This window comes from Phoca vitulina, unplaced genomic scaffold (genome assembly GCF_004348235.1).
Source record: "Phoca vitulina isolate PV1807 unplaced genomic scaffold, GSC_HSeal_1.0 scaffold11, whole genome shotgun sequence".
Classification (NCBI taxonomy): Eukaryota; Metazoa; Chordata; class Mammalia; order Carnivora; family Phocidae; genus Phoca; species Phoca vitulina.
The window spans coordinates 45,021,356-45,046,301 of record NW_022589714.1 but is presented as its reverse complement, the minus strand read 5'-3'; the positions used below and the strand labels follow the sequence as shown (position 1 = coordinate 45,046,301).

Sequence of the window (24,946 nt, the reverse complement as noted above, 5' to 3'; positions counted from 1 at the left end):
CGATGAGAAGTGTAGAGAAGTGTGGTTTCAGGCTTGATTCAACAGCTCAACAGTCATCAAGGACCCCAGGCTTGTTCTACCATTTTTGCTCCACCATCTTCAGAGTGCTGGTTTTTATCCTTGGGCTTGGTGCCTCGTGGCCACAAGATGGCTACCACTATTCCAGGCATCACAACCTCACTTAATCAGGCCCATGGGCAGGAAGCAGGGCAAAGGACAGAGTGGTGAGGTAGGATTACCCTCCTGAGTTTCCTTCTTTCAGCAGGGAGGAAAAACTTTCCCCAAACCCCCCTCAGACTTCCTCTTATATCTTATTGGTCAAAACTGGCTCACATGGACCAACTTTAGCTGCAAGAGAGGCTAAGAAATGAGGGCCTCAGTTTTCCAAGCTCTATAGTGGGAGAGGGGCAAAAAAGAAGGGAGTGACTGTGGCATTAGTAACCAACAGTGTCTGCCACAGTGACTAAGTGGGTGAATGAATCAATGAAGGAACAGACAGGGCACCTGGGTGGCTCAGTCATCAAGCGTCTGCCTTCAGCTCAGGTCATGGTCCCAGGGTCCTGGGATTGAGCCCCCACATTGGGCTCCCTGCTCTGCTGGAAGCCTGCTTCTTCCTCTCCCACTCCCTTGTTTGTGTTCCCTCTCTCGCTGAAAAATAAATAAATAAAATCTTAAAAAAAAAAAATGAAGGAACAAACACTAGATGGTAAAAATACAACTGTATCCTCTCCAGCCCTGGTAGTTGGGAGAACTCCCAGGGTCAGGATCCAGGAAGGGAGAGGCAGACAATGAAGGGAAAGGGATGGTGATTCTCCTGGGGTTTAGGGGCAAGGAGATCAGAGTTGCTGGGGTCAGGGTGGGTGGTGAGGGAGGATGGGTCCAGGATGGAGAGGGTACCCGGAAGCTGGGCAGGGGTGACTGACAGGGCAATAGCAGAGAAAAATAAATCCACCTTGACCTGCAGAGGATGTGAGTTTTGGAAAAGGGCATAGGGGTCAGTCAAACCTAAGAACCTAGATAGGGCCCGTGGGGACAGGCACGGGTGCTGGGTCCCGCTTGTGGGCCCTCAGGTTAAATGTGCGTTCCAGGACTCCATCCTTGGCTAAACCAGAGATACAACCAAAAACCGATTTTGACTATTAGTGATGGTGCTTTATGAACCATCCTTTACCCTAATAGCATGTAAAACACAGAACCCCGAAAGTTGGAGCTTAAGGGCCCTAAAGAAATCATTCAATCCAAATTCCTTCCATTTTGCAGATGAGAAGATCCAAGCCCATACATGAGGAACAAAAGAAAGTCCATGGTAGAGTCTGGACCAGAACCCAGACTCCGGGACCCCAGTGTCTACCCTTCCCACGGGACATTACATTATTTCTCATGATAGAGCCGGCCTCCATGGCGTGACTTGAGGCAGACAGCCTGGAGTTCCCTAACCCATTCTGGAATGCTGGGGGTGCAGAACAGAGCCCCCCCACCCCCATTCTGCCACCGCCTTCCCCACCACAATCACACAGGATGCAGGGGGCTGGGTGGCCAGTAGGGAATGACCTGCCTGCAAGGTGCAGAGTTCCTGGTCAGTGGCCCCCTTCAAGCAGGCTGGGGGATATTGTAGGGAGGACTCTGGCTAGCCATTGGAGAGGGTGGCCAGAGGTTGCGTTCGATGTTGAAGCCCTCAGCAACATCTCCAGGCTGATTCAGTTTTCACGAGCCAGAGGGGGCGGGGCCCTGCCTGGGTCTGCAGATAACAGACACTTCTGCCAGCCCTGGAGGCCGTTCCCCTGATGACAGGTCGGTGAGAGAGAGGCAAGAAGACAGATGTCCGGAGGCCTCTAAGGGTGTGGCCCTATGCCCAGCAGGCCCCGGGGCAGGGGGCGGTCAAAGCCAGCAGAGGAGGGGCCGTTGATTCCTCAGAGCCAGGCCTGCTCACCAGAGGCTGGGGATCTGAACTGAGAGAAGAGACCTGGACCCCCCACCCCACCATCACCGTTCCACAGGCCAGAAATCACTAGAATGCAGCACACACATCCTGCCAGAGTCCCCAGGGGAATAGCAGGCAGAAACCACTCTGCTCTTCAAATTTTGTACAAAGAAAAGGACCTCAAATTCCCATCCTAGAGGGAGGGAAATGGGGGTTTTCCATCCCCACTGCACCTCATCTCTTCCCCATCTCTGGACCCTTACCCTGGGGTCTCTGAGACCCCACCTCCCACTGCCTCTACCCTTCCCTCCAGGAGAGGATGTCTGGGGCTGGCCAGTGACCTGGGAACCTTCTGGATTTCCTGGGCTGCCCCCCACCTCCAACCTGGGCCAGATTGAACAGGACTTTTCTCATGCCTCTGGGAGCCATGGAGAGCAAGACTCTCCTGCTCACCTTATCCTAGTAGCTGCCACCCCTGACCATCCAGGCCATCCGCCCTGCAGACTGTGGGTCTCTCCTCCTCGGTCTTTGGCTCAGCTTCCAGGGATCCTGACATCCACCCGACCCTGCCAAGACCACTCTGCCCCGGCAGTCCTGCGCATCTCTGGCCAGGCCCGCCCTGCTGGCGCTTAGCAGGCTGCCCGCCCGGGCGCCAAGCCCAGTGCTCCCTCCCCTGCCGCCGTACCTCCCCCGCCGTCATCCCACTCTGTGCCCACACCTGCCAGGCGCCCGGCTAGGACTCCCGGACTCCGGCTGGGCTCGTTCCTGCCACCTGCCCGCCTCATGCCGGGGGTGGGGCCCAGTTCAGGGACTGGGGTGTGGAGGGGACGCAGACTGACCAGCTTTCGCCTAGGCCTGAGTGAGGGGGGGTAGGGGGAACAGTGCTGGGGAGGAGGACAGAGACAGACAGATGCTCAGTCCCACAAACAGAAACAGGGCTATGTCACTGAGGTGTCCATTTCTTTTGTGGGACCCCCTTTCTCTGCATTGCTTAGGAACACCCCACCCCCTCATTTCATTGAAGCCTGGAGCTTGGAAGAACCTTCAAGTTCAAACCTCCCACCCCTCCCCCATTCTACAGCGAAACTGAGACCCACATGGGGCTGCTTATTCGAGGCCACAAGCCAGATTTTGGGTCCAGGCGTCCCTGCCTCTCCTTAGAGGGCTCTTTCCACCGGGCTCCATCTCTGTGTCTTTCCCCTCTCTCTACCTCTCACCGGTGGAAGCAGGACCCCTTCTCTGACTCTCGCCTTGAGGCAGAGATCAGCAGAGGCCTGGATACATCTAGTCAAGAATCTGAGTTTCCAAGAGGGCTGTCTGCCTGCTGGGGGCGGCGGGGAGGGGAGCGGGGAGTGGCAGGCGCAGAGGAGTCTGAAAAGGGCCCAACCGGAGATCTTGCCCCCTCTCCTCCAGGCCCTCCCCTGACTGCAGAAGACAGCCCTCCTGCTTCCCACTGGGTGGCGTGTTTGCCCACACTCACCTTTGCTGGAGTGAGGCCTTGTTAAAATCATGAGGGAGGGCGACAGCAGTACTGCACAGGGGCTGCCAATGACACAGGTGTCCCAGAGAGAGCACGCACAAACACACACATGCGCGAGCCCCACGCACGGGACAGGTGTCCCTCACACACGCACCAGGGTCAGGTGTCGAGCACATTTCAAACGCTAGTATTTGTGGCTGGGTAGTGTTATTCTCCCTGGGATTTCTCTTGTTCACAGTTTGGCTTGACAGTCCCACGTCCTCATCCTTGGTCAAGGCAAACCAGTTCTTCTCCTTCACCTCCCAATTACCCGAGTATTTTTATTTTAATAAATCAGCAGGCAAAGATTTCAAGGCCTAAGTTCAAAGCCCTTTCCCCATCTCTGTGATGTATGGTTATAAAAATAAGGCTAAGAACAGAAAATGATCTTTATTTCTAATCCGTAGTCCTTGATGGCTTCTGGCTTTTCTCAAGAAAATCTATTTTTTCCTGGTTATTAAGAATCAGACATGCTCATGTAAAAATAATCAAGACAATACAGAAAAGTCTAAAAATGTGAGTCAGGAGCATCTGCAATTTCATCACTGAGACAACTACAGATAATCCAGTGACTGTTCTTCTAGACTTAAATGTACACACTTATACACACAGATATTTTTGTATAAAGAAATGCAATAGTACCTGGCAGACTTTTTTCTTCTCTGCCCTTCTGTCTCAGCAATATATTATGGACATCTCTAAATGGCAGCAGAGACACCCACTGTGTGGACATTTGGCACTCTCGACCTCTCTGACTCATGTTTCACTCTACTTCTCACTGCCTCCAAGAGGAGAGTTGACTGGTAGGTGGTTCTTGGGGGGATGCCCCCACCCCCGAGAGCCGGTTGTTACTTAGGGCAGTGTGTGGAGATGGAATGAGGCCTTGCAAAGTGCTGAGTCCACTCGGCTGAGCTTTGGCTGGTCTCACGGGGCCTGAGGGAAATGGAAGGCTTAAAACATGTTTAAAGACCAAAAACTGCTAAAGAGACAGCGTGATGGATTCAGTGGTAGGATTTGCATTTGGGGGGCTTGCCAAGCTGACCTCAGAGCAGGGAGACGTGCTGGGTGCTGACAGGGCCGCAAGCTCAGGAAAGATGAATTTAGGAGCAGGGGGTTTGGGAAGCAGTATGGAGAGCCTTCCACTTGGGGTTGGGGTGACTTCAAGGAGAAGAGTTTCGACTTTTTTCTTGGATTTATTTATACCCAACCTCTTTCTAAAAAGGTGTTATAGTAGCTTTCCACAGAGGACATATGCAAAAAGGTCAGGCAGCTAGAAATAGAAAATCAGAGCCAGGAACCATTTCCATCTGAAGTAGAGGGCTGCCCGAAAAGGGTCCAGCTTCTCCCAGCCCCTGGGGATGGGCTGGTGAGAAAAACAGAATGACCCCAAAGGGGAGGAAGGAGAGGAGGCGATCTGGTTGATGTAAATGGACACAGTCTTGACTTGTCTCCAGGTTCTTCCCCTTCCTAATTTTATGAGCTCGGGTAACCACAGCACCTTTCTGAGCCTCAGCTTCCTTATCTATAAACATGAAAATAAAAATATCTGCATGATCATAAGTTTAATACAGACACTGTTCCTGTAAGTTACCTGACCTCCCCGTGTAGTTTACACTGGGACTTGCCCTTGAATGGGGGTCCCTTTCAGGGTGTACGCACTGCACAACTGTGCCCCTGGGAACAGATGGTCATTAGAGGAAGGATGAAAGAGGGGAGGGAACGAAGGAGGTACATTTATGGTGCCTGCCAGCCACTGCCCCCCTAAAGTGGGTCCACTCACAGCCTTTCTAGAAGCAGCAGGCCACAGGCAGCCATGTTTTACATGCATGACCCCTTCCTCCTACCCAGCTGATTGGATCTGAGTGATACCTGACCCAACAGTGGCTGGTCAACAGGTTGCCCAATGATGTGTCTATGATTAGGCACAAAATGGCGGGCCAGTCCAATCGGCCCTTTCTCTAGAGAGGCTGAGTCAGTGAATGGGAGTGAATGGGAGCTGCCATTGGAAGGTCATGAGGGAGAGTTGGAGCCAGGAAAGGAGCAGACACCATAAATCAGGAGAGGAACTGTGTGGGCAAAGAGAAAAGTGAAAAAGGGAAAGTGGCTGAATCATTCCTGGGTGCTTATCTATTGCTGTTGTAGCAAACTATCCCCAACCTCATGGGCTTTAAATAATAATTATTTCATTAGATCCCTTGATTTTGTGAGTAAGGAATTTGGGCAAAGCTTGGCTGGGCGATTCTTCTGTTCCATGTGGCATTTGGCAAAGGTATTCAGCCAGTGGATGGGCTGATCTGGATGGTCCAAGGCAGCTCTACTCCCATATCTGGTGCTTGGGGGGGTGGGGTGCGGTTGGAAGTCTGAGCTCAGCTGGGGCAGTCCACTGGAGCCCTTCACGTGGCCTCTCCAGTATGGCGGTCTCAGGGGAGTAGGACATCCTACACAGTAGTTCCGGGCTTCCAGAGAGAATGTCCCAAGGGATCTTAGCTGAAGCTTCAAGGCATTTTCATCTCAGAATGTCATATTCTACTGGCCAAATAAGTCACTAAGATGAATCCAGATTCAGGGAGAAGGGAATTAGACTTCCCCTCTATAGGTAAGATAACAAAGGATTTGCGACCATTGTTACAGGTGAGGGGCCATAATCTCCTAGAGCTACCTTAAATCCAGAACGCCATCTGGTTCAAGAATCCCATCCCTGTTCCTTTCGTGTTTGGGTTTCTGAGAGTGGCTGTCCCCCTCACTATGTATATCCTTGCAATAATGTTCCTGTACTTGAGTGAGTGAGCTTGAGTGGGTCTCTCTTCCTTATACACAATGAGCCAACCTAGAGAAGTGATGGTCCTAAGCTCTTGGAAGAAGAATCCCAAGTGTGGCAGCAAAAAGTTACCCAAGATGTGAGCTGATTAAGCTGGGGTAGGGAACCCCTAGTCTTGTCACCTTTCAGAGCCTCAGTTTATCCATCGGGAGCATGGAAATGAAACTATCTGCTCTACCTACCTGAATCATTGTAACCAAGTAATGTGAGACTCTTTTTGTCATTTGCTTGATCTCACCCTAGTTCGTATCATGACACCCATGCCCTAGTTTGGGGCCACTGCACAAATGTGCACAGGAGAGTGAATTTTCCTCATTACTGCCCGCCCCCATGATCTTGGCAAGCTGTTTCTCCTAAGGAAAACAGTAGTAGATGGTTGAAATAAGTGACCTTTAAGGACCTCGCAGCTCTGAAGTTCTAGGATTCTGGGAGGGTTCTGGGAAAAAGGAAAATGTTGGTACAAAATGATTTGGGAACAGGATGGGGCAGCTCATTGGTGGTGAATGATGGAGGCAGCCCCCGTTGGAGTGCCTATAGGGGGGCGTATGGGGCCAGGAAGGAACCCAGAGCCTGTGAGGGGAGTCAGGGAGTGGAGGAGGGATGGGGGGCTGGAGGGCTGAGAAGGGAAAGGCCAAGTTGGTGCAGCGGTTGACCAACTTTATTCCTCCTTCTTCATCCTTCTTCCCCTTCCTTGAGCCTTCTATGGTTTTTCATCCCTCTGGGCCTTTGTTAGTTCTGCTCCCTCTGCTTGGAAGCCTCCCTCTGCCCTGCTAGGCTAACTCCAATCATTCTTTAGGTCTCCCCTAAATGCCTCTTTTTTTATTATTATTATGTTAAGTTAGCCACCATACAGTGCATCATTAGTTTTTGATGTAGTGTTCAGTGATTCATCAGTTGCGTATAACAGCCGGTGCTCTTCACAACACTTAATACCCATCACCCAGCTGCTCCATCCCCCCAGCACCCTCCCCTCTGAAACCCTCAGTTTGTTTCCCAGAGTCCATAGTCTCTCATGGTCTGTTTCCCTCTCTGATTTCTCCTTCAGTTTTCCCTCCCTTCCCTTATTGTCCTCCAAGCTATTCCTTATGTTCCACATATGAGTGAAACCATATGATAATTGTCCTTCTCTGCTTGACTTATTTCACTTAGCATAATCCCCTCAAGTTCCATCCATGTCGATGCAAATGGTGGGTATTCATCCTTTCTGATGGCTGAGTAATATTCCATTGTATATATGGACCACATCTTCTTTATCCATTCATCTGTTTTCCTTCCACAGTTTGGCTATTGTGGGCATTGCTGCTATGAACATTGGGATGCATGTGCCCCTTCTTTTCACTACATCTGTGTCTTTGGGGTAAATACCTAGTAGGGCAATTGCTGGGTCATAGGGTAGCTCTATTTTTAACATCTTGAGGAACCTCCATACAGTTTTTGAGAGTAGCTGTACCAGCTTGCATTCCCACCAACAGCATAAGAGGGTTCTCCTTTCTCCACATCCTCGCCAACATTTGTTGTTTCCTGCCTTGTTAATTTTTGCCATTCTAACTGGTGTAAGGTGGTATCTCAATGTGGTTTTGATTTGAGTTTCCCTGATGGCTAATGACGTTGAACATTTTTTCATGTGTCTGGTAGCCATTTGTATGTCTTTGGAGAAGTGTCTGTTCATGTCTTCTGCCCATTTTTTGACTCGATTATTTGTTTTTTGGGTGTTGAGTTTGAGAAATTCTTTATAGATCTCGGACACCAGCCCTTTATCTGTAGTGTCATTTGCAAATATCTTCTCCCATTCCATGGGCTGCCTCTTGGTTTTGTTGACTGTTTCCTTTGCTGTGCAGAAGCTTTTTATCTTGATGAAGTCCCAGAAGTTCATTTTTGCTTTTGTTTCCCTTGTCTTTGGAGACGTGTCTTGAAAGACGGTTGCTGTGGCTGATGTCAAAGAGGTTACTGCCTATGTTCTCCCCTAGGATTTTGATGGATTTCTGTCTGACATTGAGGTCTTTCATCCTAAATGCCTCTTCTTTAGAGAAGTTGTCCCTGAATCTCTAGCCCAAATGAGAACCTGCTCTTACAGCGCTAATTGTATTCATAATGATGTGTTTCCTGGTGTAATTATGAGCTTGGTGTCTGTCTCCCCCACTAAAGCAGGAGCGTCCATGAAGGCAGTATTTGGCTAGTATTTCTTCAAGGAACAAATGAATGAGGACACCAGGCTCATTGGGCTGGAGACCAGAATGCAGGTCCCCACCATCCGGGGTGCAGAGCAGGACCCATGATAGCAGGTGCCAAAGAGAAGGGCTCTCCCCAGAGGTCTGAAAAGACCCCGTAGCCACTCACCCGTGCCCCCTCCTGGCCCACCTGCCGCCCACACACACAGCCGGACCCGGAGCACTAGAACACTGCAGCTTTATTGATTGAAACAACCGCGTCCGCAACTAGAGGTTACATTTGGGGGGCTTGGGGGTGAAAGAAGGACAAAGAGGTTGGGGTGGAGACAGAGAGCAAGGCAAAGGGGTGAGGATGGGGTCGTCTGACTAGAACAACCCCAAGACCTTTCACCCATGAATGAGGGTCTCCTGTTGTGCTTTTACCTTGGTGGTGGGGTGGGCCTGGGCATGGAAGGGTTGGCTTTTCTCTCAAGTCTGGGAGCCTTCAGGGCTGGAGCAGTCCCCTCCTTCCCCTGCCCCTTCTCCTGGGTTGGGGATAAAGGCCTTGGTGAGCTGGCCACCTGGGGCAGGAAGGATGCTTGGAGACCGCTGGGGCAGAGAGGCCAGCAGAGTTGAGCTGAGACGGTGATTATGGGGGTGGCTGGGAGGGGGTGGGGAGGTACTGGGAGGGAGGGCCCTCCTAGTGGGGCCTCTGGGAAATGAATTCAGGGGACACGAGGGAGGGGTGATGGTGGGCAAGTGCCATGTCTCTGACCTCAGCTTTCTCACCTGTACCATGGGGGCACTGGATTAGATGGTCTCTAAGGTCCCTTCCAGCTCTCAGGGTCAAGGGCTCCCTAGGAAGGAGTGGTCCTTCTGCCCCAGCACACACCCTCACACACATACACACACATACTCACACCCCCACACAGACCCCTTCACCCTCACAGACACACACTCTCACACTCAGCACTGATTCAACAGAGAGGGGTGTGCTATCTTGCCTTTGGAAGTGGGGAGAGCTCCCCAGAGCCCAGAACTTCAACCCGTGGCCCTACAGGGACTCTCCAGAGCATGTTCATCCACTCCATTCCTTGGGACAGACCTTGGAAATACTGCCAAGCTCTCTGAGTCCAGGGAAAGGGAAACACAAGACTTTGTACCCTCTCACGCCATCCCTCTTGGTCCTTAGGGGGAAGCCCACAGGACAAGGACACCAGGACACACCGATCATCCCTCGCAGCCCAGGCTCACATGAAGACAGAGGGCCGGGGAGGGGAAACAGTCCCTTCTCTCTGGGAGCCTGGGCAGTAGCTAAAGCCAGTGTGGGCAGGGGGAGGCAGCGTGGGAGAAGCAGTGGCCTGGGATGAGAGGCCAGAATTTGGGGCGGGAGACAGCACCGCTCCTAGAGCAGGTGCCCGGTAACGTCTATAACATCTGTACCAGCGCGAGAAGACAGGGCAGGTGGACCAAGCCCGGCGCTGCTGCCTGGTAGGAGGCCTTGGCCCGCAGTGTGACAGCCCCAGGGTGGGAGCACCGGGCTTCCAAGGCTAGCTCCACCCCAACCGGCTGTGTGACCTTGGGCCAATCCGCCCCCTGCACCTTTCTCATTTACACAAGGAGGGGTTTGGCCCTCTGAGGCCCATTCCACCAGTGAGAGCCTGAGCCAGGGGCTTCCACCAAGCACAGGGAGAAAGGAGAATGAACGGGAAAGAGGCGGCAGGGTATCCCAGAGAAGGCAAGGTGGGAGGAGCATCCCGGGAGGCGGGGGCACGGTCTGCAGGCTTAGCTGGGTACCCCGGGTGGCTGCCCGTGGTCCCAGGGGCAGCACAGCCCAGCTGAGACTCCCCCTCTTCTGCCTGTACAGCACCTGGCCCCAGGGGTCTCCCCGAGACATCAAACGGGGGAAACGGGAGTGAACAAACCCCAACACCTTGAGAGCTGACCCTGGACTCCCTGTTTTAAGGCCACAAAATGCCTCAGCCACCCTGACCCGGAGGGCGAGACTGCCACAGGGGAGACGCGCCGGATCCAGCCAGCCTGGTCTCCCCTGGGCCGGGGGTCTTCATGGGCCACCCACCAGCGCACAGACGCTGACGCCCATGGCCCAGGTGACATGACACAGACGTGCTGACTCACAGGCAGACACAGACACACGAACACCAGGACACACAAATACCCTTCCTCCTTGCAGACCCCATCCTCCCACACACAGACCGGCACACCCATCACACACTGTTAGTGCTAGTACGCACAGACACACACACTCCCTGCAGACCTGCACACGCACGCGCGCACACACACACACACACACGCACACAGGCACCAGCCTCGCCCATGCACACAGGAGGACCAAGGACCTCGGTGCCCCAAGGAGGAGGTGCCCGGTGCCATTCCTCTCTGCACCTCCGTACCCACCCCAGCAAGGGCGCAGAGGAAGCCCCTGGCAGGCCAGTGGTTCGCATTCCTGGGTTCTTCCGAGGAGCTGTTAAACATTTCTGATGCCAGGCTGCCCATCAGTCCAATTAAATCAGAACCTCTGGGGATAGGACCCAAGCATCCGTGCTTTCTAAAAGACCCTCTGGTGGTTCGATTCTGCAGCCAGGACTGGGAAGCACTGATTTATAGAATCCATTCCACTGGGCAAAGCCCGCGGTGATTCCCCTATCAGGCCCACCTGTGCTGGGCATGAGGTTGGGATGGGCCGGGGGAGAAGGTTGGAAGGCTCGGAGGAGGAGCTCACAGTCTAGTTGGGGCAACAGACCCTGCACAGATGGGACAATTAAGGAACAATACTCAGCAGACGGGATGGAAGTGCGTTCTGGGAACCTGGAGCCACTCATTTTGGAGAGAGGCCTCGGCTGGGCCAACAAGGCAGCCAGGCTGGCGGGGGGATCAGAAGGCCCCGCTCCAGGCCTGGCCCAGCCGCCCCAGCTGTTGGTGACGACAGCACAGGCCACGGAGCAGTGAGAGGTGCCCCGCCTGCCTCTTGGCACCGCCCTGCTCCCCCTGCTGTCCCCTCGGAAGGCTCCAGGCCAAGCCCTGTAACACGCCCCACCAAAGGTGCTCGCATTTCAATAGGGTCGTCTGTAAGCTCTTTGTCATCCGTAGGGGATGAAAGGTAGAAATTCAGGCGGTGGCAGGCAGCTTGAGGCTACAGAATAGGGCTGCCGGTGGTATATTTGGCCAGCACCCCACACACATTCATGTCACTCGTGGAGGGGGGCATGCATGCCAACATCCCGCAGGCGCGCACCGAGCCAGGGGTTAGACCGGCCTCACAGACGGATATGTGTAACTGCGCGTGCAGACTCACATTTGCACACGCTCCTGCCCAGAGATGTACCCACAGTGCTACCCAGACACAGACAGGTGCACACGCGCGCGCACACACGGCCACAAGCACACGTGCATGAAGACTCACCCTGGAAGGGGCTGGGCCTCCTCTCTCCCATGGATCGTGGGGTGGGGTCTCAAGGGTGACACTGAGGAGGAGAGGGCTAGATTCCACTGTGCCCACCTAGGCTCCCAACCCAGAACCCGAGGACAGGGAGCCCTTTCAGTTCGGGCATGAGCTCAGCTCCAGGGCAACAGGAGGCCTGCACCTGCCCTGCCCCCTGCCCCAGCTCTGCAAACCCCTCCGTCCCCCACTGGGCAGGGAAGGGAGCAGCCAACGAGATGGTGCTTTGCAGTGGAGGGGGAGCTGGGGCACCCCCTTGACACACACCCTCTTATCCAGGGCACCCCTTCCTGCCAAGTATAGAAGAAATGAAGGCTCCGCTCTACTCCCAAATACCATGGGGGCACAAACTTGCAAAAACAGGCCTTCTCCTCTGCTCCTCTCAAAGTCAAGCCTCAGCCCAGAAAATGGCTGGCCAGCACCCCACCCCCAAGCCCCCAGCCCTGCTCCCTCGAGACGCAGGTGGGTGCTGAGGTTGGGCCAGCTGACTAGGGTGGAGATTGTGCTCTCAGGAATCCAGCTCCTTGTGGGGTGGGGTGGGGTTAGATGGGGCAGGAGGGAAGGTGTCAGTCTTCAGACTGCCCAGGCCCGAGACCCTGTGCTGGGTCCCTCCGAAGGGGCAGGGTGGGGAGGATATGACGTCCAAGAACAAACAGGTCAAGGGATCAAGGTGACCTGGGGTCTCCACCTTCCAGCCCTTGCCCTGAAAACAAAGGGCATGTGGCAGGTGCCTCGCCTCCCTCGCCACTGCCCGCAGAGGGACATTCACAGAGCTCACAAAGTACCCCGGGCCTCCTTTGACCCCAGCCTCCCTCATCCCAGGGAGTCCCAGAGTCCAGCCAAGGGTGGGGCTCCTGAGCCGGCTCCCCTTCTGGCTCCCTTCTGGTAAAGCCACTGGGCTGAGTTAGGAACGAGGGAAGGTCACCAGTTAGGAACAGATGCAGCCAGGACAACGCCCACGTGGCGCCGAGGTCCCTGGGGTGGCAGACGCCATTCCGGCGAGTCCCTTGTCTCCGCAGAAAAGAAGATGCTGGCCGGTCGGATAGAAACTTGTGCTTTAATATATGTGTGTGTGTGTGTGTGTGCGTGTGAGTGTGTGCGTGTGTGCGTGTGTCAGACGACCGGCTCCAGGGCCTCAGCGCCGGGCCTCTGTCCTTGTTTCTCGGCTCATCCTCGCAGCCAATGCAGGCCCCCTCCCTGGCGGGCCGGCCCTGCCCCTGGGCACCCCGGCTGGCGGGGGTCAGTCTTTGGTACGATGCGGACACTTTGGTGTGCCGGGGGCGGGGTGGGGGGGCCACGCAGCTCTCATCATCTCTGCAATGCCAAGAGGAAGATGACCATGGGCCCCCAGAGCTGTGGGTGGGGCTGGCGGGGGGCTCCACTGCCCGGTATCACCACCACTGCGACAGGAGAGAGAAGGGACACAGGCCGGGGCCCCGGTCAGCTCGGTAAGGCCGGGGCCTAGCAAGCTGCCCCCTCTCTCGGGGGGAACCTAAAGGGGGACGCTGCCCTCACTGCACACAGACACACCCGTAAGCACAGATGTGAGGTTGGGTGGTGTGGGGCTTAACTTAAGCCTCCAGGGTCCAAATCCTGGCTCTGCAGCTCACTAAGACACGGAGCAATTCACCTGACCTCCGTGGGCCTCAGTTTCCTCGTCTGTAAAATGAGTCCAATAGTCAGTGCCACCCCAGGGGGCTGTTGTCCTCACGACATGAGATCGTGCATATACAGGGTTTTGCACGCTGCCTGGTGCATGGTAATGACTCAATAAATCCCAGCTGTTACAACTGCAAACACCTGGCCCTGGGGGGTGGGGCACACGTTCACATCTGCCCCCCCCCACTGCCCCCTCCCCACACACAGACATACCCAGACGCAGACAGAGGAGGCATCTGGGTACTGTAATAACTCAGTAAGTTCACGGGAGGGCACAGTTCTCATTGCCCTACAAAGGCCCCATAACCTGAGCCAGGGTGGGGCCCAAGATGGGGCCCAAACACACCAGCCCCTGTTCACGTAGTCCCTGACACACGCATCACACAGTCACTCTGAACCCCCATTCAGCCCTGACACAGACAGATGCCTACCCACACCGCCCCCCCTACATTCGGCTCCTCCCTCCCTCCCTCCCTATCTTGCACCTTTATTGGGATCCATCTGCTTCCGGGGACACTCTCCCTTCTTCAGTGTGACGTCATCTATGGCGATATCCCCCAGGTAGCCAGAGCCTCGAACCCCCTCAAAAATAATCTGGGGTGGGGTCAGAGAGCAGAGAGCAGGGATTAGGGGATTCTTCCTGAGAGAGCCCCCAACCCCTTCCTTCCCCTCAGTCCACTTGGAAGCCCCCACACCCCCGCCTGGGTTTCTCCCCAGCTCCCCGGAGGGAGCCCGGAGTCTTCCTAAGTGCTCCCTGGTCAGAGCACCGGCCTGAGGGCTGGGGGAGCCTGTGAGGGGCCCCCGGGCCCGCTGGACTCACCTGGAAGGGCCCGCTGGGGTTGATGGGCACATGCACCTGCTGCCACACATTGCCCTTATTGCCACTGAGGGACCAGGCGTGCGTGTCCAGGCCCCCTTTGTTCCGGGACCGCACCAGGAGGTTGAGGGAGCCTGTGGTGGGGATGAAGAGAAGGGGGCAGTGAGGGTCTGGACAAGGCCCCCTCCCCTGCCACTGCCCACAGCACCAGCCCAGACTGGTTCACATCCCGTTATCCCCGGGGGGGGGGGGGGCGGCGAGGGGCACCTTCAGCACGGGACAGAGACGACAGCAGCGGGCTTCAATTCATCAGGACGCCTGCAAATTTTCTTTCATTCCTTCCCTTCCTTTCTAATCAGCTGATCCCCCCCAACACACACACACACACACACACACACACACACACACACACACACCATCCTTCTTCCTCTAAACAGTGGAGTTGTCCCAGGCAGTGGGGCCTATGACTGAGCACAGAGCAGGATTCCCAAAGCACACCATGCACACCCCTGGCGTGGGATGATTTTTCTGGAAGCACAGGAATGGACTTTAAAACGTTTGATACTTAGATGTATGTTTTGAGAAATGAATAAAGGCAAGTCCTTCAAACTCACGATTTCTCTAATACTGGCGCTTCGGACAATGCTAAGAAAAAGAGGGAGTTGCTTTAAAGAGAGATGTTGGTATTTGTGCCACATAGCCACGGGAAAAACAGAGGAAGTGAAACGCTGAGGGCATTTGCCTGTGGGTGCTGAGCTCGTGTGCCCACGGCCACAGGGGCCTGGAATTCTGGAGGTGCTGGGGGCCCTGGAAAAGAGGGAGGGGATCGTGGCTTGGCGAAGGTGCCCAGGCCATGTCATGCCCCTTCTTGGCTCGTCCAGCCTGCTTCGAGCCCCCAGTGATACGAAGGATCTGGCTCAGAGGGAAGGGGGAATGAATCTTAGCACCTGGTAGCTGGCATTTCCATGGCGCTGTCCAGAGACAAAGCCACACCATCTGTGACACCAGATAGCAGACCCCCGGTGGGGGAGAGTCACCAAATGTTACCTGCCTGAGCTGAAAGGAGTTGGCCCGAAAGACACAAGGTCTGGGGACAGCTGGTGCTCAGAGCTGCCAGGTGGGCTACGAGGGGAGGGAAGAGGAGGGAACAGGACAGCAAGAAACACCCCCTTCCCCAGCAGCAGGGCCAGGCCTGGGTGGGGACCCTCGCCAGCAGATGGACCCATCAGATGGCTATGGCCAGCTCCCAGTGGGCCGGGAGGTGCCACACAGGCTTCAATAGGCCCAAGCCCCAATGCCTTTCAGGCTCCTCACCAGCCCCAAAGGGACCCCCTCTCTTCCCCATCCTGGAGCTCTTCCACCCACCCCCGTTCTTATCCCCCTCAATTCCCACATCTTTTCTCCTTCCTCCACCACCCTGCCCCAAGGCCACTAATGGGGGGACCCCTCCTTTTCACTGCTTAACCAAAAATTGCTTCCCTAAGTACCCCATCAGCTCTAGGATCTCCCCTGCTCAGGGGCTTCCTGACAGCCTTTCATAGCGGTCAGCCAGGGTCCAAGACCTGCAAGCTCCCCGAAGGGTGGGCCTGCTCACTGTCTTCCCTACCTCCCTTGCCACCTGCAAAGCCAGAGTGAAATCTGTGCCGGAGCCTGGACAGACAGGCTGCAGCTTCCCAGCCTCTGGGCTTCTGCTCAGGCTTTTCCCATTGCTGGAGACTCCCTCCCCTACGGCATTGCCCTGGCCAAATCCTTCCTGTGATTTGAGGCCTCTCTGCAACGCCATCTCCAGGCCCCAGACCACTCTCTGCTCCGTGGTGGGACAGTTAGCGGGGATTCACATCTTCTCCTCCCTGTCTGACTCTTTGAGGGAAGGTCTGCAGCAAGTTGCTACGGGTTCTAAACAATTACGTGCTGAATGAAGAACTGTTTATGATGGTCCTCACAACTGAAAGAGGACTTTCAGAGAAACTCATGGTTAGAAGTTTCTTTGGGGTTCGTGAACCTTAGGCCTCCCTATCATTCATTCGTTCAACTAATTGAGCCCCACTATGTGCCAGGCACTGTTCTAGACACGAGAGATACATCAGTGAATAAGGCAAAGACCCCTGCCCTCCTAGAGCTTACCTTCTATTGGTGATAAGCATTATAAAGCTAATAATGCAGGGAAAGGAATAAAGAGGTATTGAGGTGGGATTGTCAGGGACCTCTCTGAGGAGACCTGAATGAGGGAAGGGGGAGAATGTTCCAGGCCAGGGAACCTCATGAGCAAAGTCCTCTTCGGCAGGAACCCGCCTCAAGTATTTCAAGAAAAGCAAGGAGACCAGTGTGCTCGCGAGCTGAGTGGGAGCCAAGGTGAAAGTGGCAGAAAATGAGGTCAGAGAAGGAGGCAGGGGCCGGATCAGATACTGGAGGCCTAGACGAGATGGTGATGAAAGGGGCAGAGCAGGGGAGTAACATGACTTGGGACAGGGGCCCCTCCACAGCATCCTTGCTAGAAAGCCCTCCTGTCCAGATCTGATGCTTACAGAGTCTTCCTCCAGTCAAATTCAAATCTGCCTTTGGCTTCTATATGTATACAGTGTTTCCGGAAACCTGCCCCCAGATCTAGCGCAGTGACTGCCTTTGGGGAAGGGCTCTAGGTAGCAGGAGGACTGGGACGGGAGGGGGACTCTCATTACGCGCCCTTTGTACCTCCTGACCCATGCAAAATACATGGCCTTAGTAAAGAAGTAAACAAATAAATAAAAAACTTAAAAACTTGTCACTTCCTCAGCAGAGTCTTCCCTAATCAAGGCCCCAGCGCTGGTCCCTGTTCCCAGTTGTCTTGGCCACGTGGACACGTGTCACAACGGCCCCTCAGTCTTATCTGGTGCCATCAGCTGTTTAACGTCTCTCTCCCACTTGACCGTAGGTGCCAGGAGCACAGGGAACTGCTCTGCCCTGTTCATTGCGGCACCTGATGCCTGGCACAGAGCAGGAGCTGGGGAAGTGATGGCTGAATGATAAGTTCATTGATTCACGTGACTTCCCAGAGGGCAAATGCACGCCCACCCTTAGGAAGCCGGACTGCCCCTCATTGCTCACAAAGCGGCACCCTCCCAATCCTGTGTTCAGGGCTTGGGGGAGTCAGACGACTTGGGTTGCTGTGTGATCCTGGGGAAAATGCTGAACCTCTCTGATTTATATGGTAGTACCTCCCTCACCTGGTGCTTGTGAGAGATAATGGGACTACAGACGCAGAGCACCCAGGAAGTCACCAGGCACTTGACAGGTGCTCAATACAGACACCCTCTTAGCCTTTTTCGCCCTCTCCTCCAAGCCTTCCATCTTGTCCTGCTGGAGCCATCTTCTTTGCAGACTCAGGACAACCTCAGACAAGCTGGCTCTGGCTTCCTCCCTTGCCCAGATTCTGCCTACACCCCCTCCAAGGATTTGTGATTCAGCCAAGTTGGGAAGCCCAGGCCTCGCATGGGCCATGCCCAGCCTCCTGTGGACTCCCTCTCTCCTCCCTGCCCCAGCAACCCTTGGGCAGACTACCTGGTCCCGTGACTCACCGATGTGCTTCCCGTACATGTGGTAGAAAAAGGAGACGCAGTAGAACTTAGCGCTGGCATTGTACAAGGGACTCACCAAACGGGCTCGGTCCCCCAGCTCCCGGGGCCTTGATGTCTCGATGAACATGTAGTAGCCTGTTGGGGAGGGGGAGATGCACCAACAGCCTCCTCCTCACCCCACACAGGCCGCTTCCCGTCTGATTCCTTCACTGCCTTAACTTCACCTGACCCCAGGGGCCTCACCTATCCCACCTGGTCCTCCCCGCCTCACCGCCCGGCACAGCAGTCTAGGCCAGGAGTTCGAGCTCTACTGCAGTTTCTCTTCTTCTGAGTCCCCCTGAAGACAGAGTTGTGTCTCCCCCTCAAATTAGGGCTCCCTGAGGCAGGGCTGTGTCTCCCCTCAGACTGGGGCTCCCTGAGGGCAGGGCGGTGGCTCCCCCTCAGACTGGGGCTCCCTGAGGGCAGGGCTGTGTCTCCCCCCTCAGACTGGGGCTCCCTGAGGGCAGGGCTGTGTCCCCCCTCAGACTGGGGCTCCCTGAGGGCAGGGCTGTGTCTCCCCCTCAGACTGGGCTCCCTGAGGGCAGGGCTGTGTCTCCCCTCAGACTGGGGCTCCCTGAGGGCAGGGCTGTCTCCCCCCTCAGACTGGGGCTCCCTGAGGGCAGGGCTGTGTCTCCCCCCCTCAGACTGGGGCTCCCTGAGGGCAGGGCTGTGTCTCCCCCCTTGGACTGGGGTTTCCTAGTGCTAGACCCCTCCCTGAAGCTGTCCTTGCCGCAATCCACGTCCTCACCCTCAGGGGTGCCACTGATGTCAGTGGGAGGACCAGTGTTGGGGGAGCGCTTGGGATTCTGGGTGAGGGCATTCTGCCGTGTCCAGTCAAAGTTGTCTGTCAGGTCTTGGGTGTAGCCACAGATCTTCTCATCTTCAAAGTGGCAGGTGTTGTCTGCATTGGGCCAAGGAGGAGGGGAGGAGACAAAGAGGGTCAGGCTCCTCAGGCGACCTGGTCTAGCTTCGCCCTCCCTGGCCACCCTGAGGCAGGTGCCGCGCATCCAAGCCGTGGGCCTAGGATCTCAGGACTTCAGAAACCAGGCAACAGGGCCCCTGACAAATCTGTTCCCAGAACGGGACTTCCTAACCTTTGTACACTGCAGACCCTCTGACATCTAGTGAAGTCTAAGGACTCCATCTCAGAATAATAATCTTAGATGCACAAAATGAAATACACAGGGTCACAAAGGAAAATCACTTATATGGAGATACAGCTGTCAAAATATTTAAAAAACACACTTGTGAGATAACAATAGGTGGGCTTCTTTATTATCTAATTAAATAACAAGATCTAGTGTTAGCTCTAATAACTGCTGTGGTTTTGAAGTCCTGATGAATGTAGATGATATTCAGGAGTGGCTGTAACAACTTTAAGATATTGTGCAAACGGGGCTTTGTCCTGATGACAGGGTCACAGGTAGTGATCATACTAGTGCGGTCTGTTGCCTACATTCGTCCCTGAAGATGTTAAACTTCTGCTAGAAGTTAGGGGAAGATAAAGAAGTCACTGTATGCCCTTCCACGTTCCAGGTTCATGGACCCCCTGAATTCTATACACAGATCCTTTGGGGGGAGGGAGGGCTTCCTGGATCTCAGATTAGGGACCCTTCCGCAGAGAACAGGGGATGTGGATTAGTCCGGTCTCTCCATTTTTCTTTTAGGGACAGTGATTCTAGGGACAGGATCAGGGTGCTGATTGAGGAGGAGAGGCCCTGAGTTACAGATGTCCCCTACCTCTGCCCCCCCTCCACCTTTAAGCCCCAGAATCAATCCTGGATGCACATGTCTCCAAGCCCAGCCTTGTCCCCTTTGGCTTCTCCTTCCAGCGGCTGGCCTCCACCCCATTTTCTCTCTGGGTATCTCTCGGGGTCCTCTCCTCCCACCAAGGGAGTCTTTGTGTTCCCAAAGGGAAGGGGAAGTGGGGGGGAGGGGTCTCACCTGACAGGTTGGGAGAGTTGATGGCTGAGAAAGCAAGCGGGAAAACCAAGTCAGAACTGAGGTGTGGGACCGTACAGAGGCTGCCCAGGCTGGGGACCAGGGGACAGGGTTCCCGAAACCAGGACTGGGGGCCAGAGGGGCCTAGCCTGCGGTGACAAAGTAGGACACTGCACAGTGGGGAGCCCCAAGCTCTGGAACCATGTGGGGAGGTTGAAGCGGGGTCCCCTGGGGAGGAGATGAGCCCACCCTTCCCACCACCCCTACCCCAGCACCACCACCTACGCTCTGTGTAGTGGATGATGCGGGAGGCCATGTCACCAGCCCCGAAGGTGGTGTAGGGCGTGAGGCGGACCTCGTAGCTGTGGGGCACACGGAGGTCAGTCAGGATGTACTCCAGCAGCTGCCCCTTCTCCACGCGCCGCACTGGGATGGCCTTCACCACGGCGTTGTGCTGATTCAACTGCAGATACAGGGCGTTCCCAGATGCCCAGCAGGCCACACCCTCCACCAGAGCACCGGCCCAGGCCCTGGTGGGACTTGGAGGGTGGGGTGGGGGGCAGTGTCAGGGAGCAGAAAGAATAAAGGACTAGGAAGCCAGACCCTCAGTTTCCCCCTCTGTGAGAGAGAGCAATCACTCCTACCACGCCTCCCTCCTAGGGCTGTCCTTAATAATGCGTGATGCTGGGCACTGTTCAAAGTGATTTGCCATTATTAACTCACTTAATCCTCAAAATAACAATCCTCTGAGGTGGAACATTATAATGACTCCCATTTTACAGATAAAGAAACTGAGGCCAAAGAGATGTCATTTGCCCTAGCTCACACAGAGCTAGATTCTAGCCTAGGCGGTCTGCCCCAGAGCCACACTTTTACCCTCCACACCTCCTGCCCCTTGCGCAGAACCACATGGAATTAGACGGACACAAGAACAGCGTAGCTCCAGCCTTGCATTCTAGAGACCCTGTGGATGAGACTGCCCCCCTACCCCACTCTAAGCTCCTGACTCACAAGTAGATTCTGTGTTTTGTGAGCAGAGCTAGCTCTGTCTCCTTTCCCTTGTATGAACCCAGCAGACATAGCCCAATTCTCAGGGCTGGGCCCAGAGCATGGGGTCAGAGGGCACAGGTCCCTAGAACCTCCCAGCTTCTGCTGCTGTGTCCAGAATACTTTCTCTCTGGCTCTGAAGAGTGGTCTGTAAGGGGGTCAAATATGTCCAAGCCCTGCCTCCAACCCCTTCCCATGGCTTGAGGGACACTCCCAGGGTCAGCCTGCCCCCGGGCCCCTGTCCCCCTTGGCCCACCTGGCGGACACTGAGTCTGTAGTTGAGCAGGGGGTCGACAGCATCGGGCTCCCTCTGGGTCCACTGCAGCACATAGGAGTAGTTCTTGGACAGCTTGTGGCTGCGGGTGGGGTTGGGGGTGTCGAAGTAAAACTCCGGGCTGTAGGCTTTGGCTGAGAGGGCGGGGAGGGGGGCGTGGGGCCGTGAAGGGTGGGGATGGGGAGAGAAACAGAGAGAGGAGGCACGGGAGAGGGAGACGGAAGAGGATGGTGAGGAACAGAGACAGGGTATGGGGAGACAAAGAGAAAGGGAATATAGTGAAGAGAGGAGATGGTGGGAGAGGAGGAGATTGGGGGAGTGAGGGTGGAGTAAGAGTGAAAGTGGGAAGTGGAGAAAAGGGAGATTGGGAATTCCAAGACGTGGTATTGGTGAGAACAGAGAGGAAAGGCCAAGGAAAAGCCAGAGAAAAGAGAAATTTGGGAAGACACAGAGGAGGGATATTAGAGAAGACACAGGGAAAGAGGATGGGGGAAAGACGCAAAGAAGGGTCAAGGATATTGAGGTGGAAGGAAGAGAAAGGAGAGGGATGGAGAGAGGCAAAAAGGTGGGGAGACAGGGGAAGTGTGGGAGAACAGGGGAGAGGGGAAGGAGGTGGGAAATGTCATAGGGGCCTCTGGCTGGCAGGGCTGGGTGGGGTGGGGAAGGGCTGGGGAGTGACCTGTGGTCCTGGCCCCCTGCTTTTGAGTGAAGAGATCCACACAAGAGCTAAAGGGGCACCCGGTCAGTTGGGGGCTGCTGAGAGCTGGAGGTGCAGTAGAAGGGGACAGGCACACCTGGGGCTCTCCTCCAGGGGCGCTGCCACCAGCTCTGACAGGGAACCAGCTCTCCCTCAAAGAAGAGAAAGGGCATCAGAAACCCCTTCGGCCCCTATGCGTTCCCCTCAGCCTTCACCACGACCTCCACCCCTTTCTGAATCACCCATGCCCGCCTGCAGCCCCAAACAGCCCACCCAGGAATGACTTGATGACGAGATAGGCTGAGAGGGATTTCTGGGCACCAAGGGGCCTGAATCTCTGGGGTGACAGCTCAGGAAATGTGTGCTGGCTGGCCCAGAGCCACCCACGACGTTCCAGAGAAGCTGTTGAGGGTCGTCTTCTCTCCTCTTAGCTACAGCTCAGGCCCCTCTCATTGGGCCTGCAATTACGAAAAGAGGGGGTCCTCCGTCCGCAGCCTCTGGGGCCCAGGACGAAGGAGGAGGGGCTTGAAATGTGATGGCTGGGATGGGGCGGTGCCCAGGACTTGAGTTGGAGGGTTTAAACCTGGTGTGGGCTGGGCTGGAGCGCACCAGCTACCAGGAAAGGAGGAAACGGAGAGCTGGGATTGGACGAGGCTGGAAGGGGTGGGGCCTATGCCTCGTAATTGGGGCCCAGGCGCGGTGTGGATGGGTCTTTAAAGAGAAGGGCCCATACCTGGTGCTCGCGGGGCTAGAAGGGCGAAGCCTAAGCCCGGGGAAGTAGGGGTTGGAAAGCGGCAGGGCTATCCGAGGCCAAGGAGAGGGAGGCTGAGCTAAAACGGGCGGGGCTTAGGGCATGTATAAGTGGGACTTGAGAAGTTCCTACACCTGGAGAGGGCGTGAGTGAAGCGGTGTAGCCTGTCTAGAGGGGCCCTAAAAGACGTCACGGTTTGGTCCGAGCGGAGTGGGCGGGGTTTAGACCTCGCATGGGAGGGTCTTGGAAAAGCAGGGACCTAAACTTAGTGTAGGGGGGCTGGAAAGGGGCGGGGCCCAGGTCGACTGTGGGCGGGGCTGTGGTTGGGACGGAGCCTGGCCCCAGGTGGGCGCGGTTGGGGGGGGCGGGACCCACGGGACGCTCACCCGAGACCTGAAAGAGGCAGGTAGCCGAGCCCACGTCGTTCGAGATGCTGCACTCGTAGCTGCCGCTGCTGTCGCGGGTGACGGCGTCGAGGCGCAGTTCGGAGTGGTCGGGGGCCTCGGCGGCGACGGGGACAACGGGTGGCGGAGGCAGGAGCTGCCCTTTGAAGCGCCAGACGGCCGAGGCGATACGCTGGGGGCTGCCCCGCAGCAGCGAGCAGCGCAGCAGCACGGGCCGGCCCAGCGCTTGGCGCACATCCTGGGAGCTGGGCTCCACCTCCGGCGGGACTGGGGGCGGGGGCGGCGGTCAGCGGGGCTGGGTGGGGTTGGAGGAGCGGCCCCATCGGAGGCGACGCACTCGACCCTGCTCCCGCAACCCCCAGCCTGGAGGGATCTCAGAGCGGATACACACTCGTAACATACACAACAGCCGCGCTCATACCTCCCTGACCTGCAGATACCCACCCCATCCCGGCCAATTCCTCCAGCCGTGCTTCCCAGACTGGGCCTCAAATGGTCCCCTCACACTCCTCTCCCCGCCCCCTTCCCCACGTAGTGAAAAGCAGCATAACATGGGAGCTCAGAGCAAAATCCCCAGAGCTAGATGCCTTAGGTTCAAATCTCAACCCTGCCTCAAAGTAGCTGGTAAGACCTTAGAGAGTGAAAGAGGCTTAGCCAAAGTCAGCCAGCTCCTCGGTGCAAGGGGCTAAGGACTGGAGATGAGATTCTAGAGACTCTCTCCAAAATCATCCCCTCCAAACTCCTGTCATTCTTAAAATGTAAACCCTTATCACTAAGTAACTTAAGCAAGTTACTTATCCTGTGACTCGGTTTCTCGGTTTGTAAAAATAAGGAAATAATAGAGTCTATTTATAGGGCTGTGAAGGGTTAAATGAGTTCATGCATTAAAATGCTCTTAGAACAGTGCTTGGCACGAGGTGAGTTAACTCTCATCGTTATACTATCAGACACAACGTGCTCCCTTGAAGGTCTTTCAAACTCCCATGTCTACCTGTTACGTTCTATCAGTTATTTCTTTGCTCACTGGGTCCCTGGGAATGAAGATGGGGGTGGGGGGGCGGCACTTGATAACGGAAATGTGGCAAGAGTCACAGACCTCCCACCTTAGAACACAACACGGGGGTGGTAAGGTTTGGGGGATATGGGCAGTACGTGGAGGGGTTGGTTGGACTGGAGTGTATGAAGGGGTGGAGAGGGGGCAGGTCAGGCTGAGAACCGGGAGGGACAGCTCAGAAGGGAGTCCAGGTGGGGCGATGAGACTCACACTGCACGTTCAGCTGCACCTGGGCCTCGCGGGGGCGCACGTTGAAGCCATTATACCGAGCCGTCTGGCAGCGGTAGGTCCCACTCATGTCGCGGCTCACGTGCTCCAGCCGCAGCTTCCCGTCCGGGGTCTCCTCCAGGGGCAGCCCCGAGGGCAGCAGCGCAGCCTCCTTGTCCACGCGGGACCAGAGCACCGGCGGCCGCGGCTTGCCTCGAACCTCACACTGCAGCTCGGCGGGCGAGCCCTCCCGCACTGTGACCACGGCCCTGCCCTTGGGCACGCTGATGGTGGGAGGCACTGCGGTGGGGAGGCGGGCAGGAGCAGGGTTAGAGCTCCCGCCGGCCCCTGCTTTGGGGCTTCGGCTTCCCTCCCCCTAGGTTTGAGCCTCCCTTCCCCATCCCAGATGTCCCAAAGATCCCTCAGTATTTCCAAAACACAGTTCACCTCCCCCCAATTCTCTCTACCTCCTGGGGTCTCTACCTCAGGGTCTCCCAACTCAGAAAGAGATCTGAAGTCGTCCCGGCCTATTCCTTCTTTCCCTTTAGCCCAAGGAAAGGGGGTTCCACCTTGTAAACAGTTCTACCCAATGACCTCCTCTCCCAACCCCCTCTCTCCTGCCCACTGACCCCGATCT

The 24,946-nt window shown here is 55.8% G+C and overlaps 1 protein-coding gene across 2 annotated transcripts in view; it reads right to left on the bottom strand.

Annotated features, from left to right (window-relative positions):
• Nucleotides 1–8,663: 8,663 nt before the first annotated feature.
• The window catches only part of MDGA1 (MAM domain containing glycosylphosphatidylinositol anchor 1), a 58,652-nt gene continuing 42,369 nt past the window's right edge, over nucleotides 8,664–24,946 (bottom strand). The window contains exons 8-17 of one of the 2 annotated variants that reach the window (XM_032409895.1): nucleotides 24,313–24,609; nucleotides 23,031–23,315; nucleotides 21,179–21,330; nucleotides 20,161–20,338; nucleotides 19,879–19,902; nucleotides 18,683–18,835; nucleotides 17,896–18,030; nucleotides 14,345–14,475; nucleotides 14,010–14,118; nucleotides 8,664–13,265 (exon numbers count right to left, since the gene is read on the bottom strand). In XM_032409895.1, the coding sequence (XP_032265786.1) occupies nucleotides 13,174–13,265; nucleotides 14,010–14,118; nucleotides 14,345–14,475; nucleotides 17,896–18,030; nucleotides 18,683–18,835; nucleotides 19,879–19,902; nucleotides 20,161–20,338; nucleotides 21,179–21,330; nucleotides 23,031–23,315; nucleotides 24,313–24,609 (1,556 nt within the window). In that variant the 3' untranslated portion in view covers nucleotides 8,664–13,173. The remainder of the gene's footprint in view (nucleotides 13,266–14,009; nucleotides 14,119–14,344; nucleotides 14,476–17,895; nucleotides 18,031–18,682; nucleotides 18,836–19,878; nucleotides 19,903–20,160; nucleotides 20,339–21,178; nucleotides 21,331–23,030; nucleotides 23,316–24,312; nucleotides 24,610–24,946) is intronic. The other variant, XM_032409896.1, reaches the window with a different exon arrangement.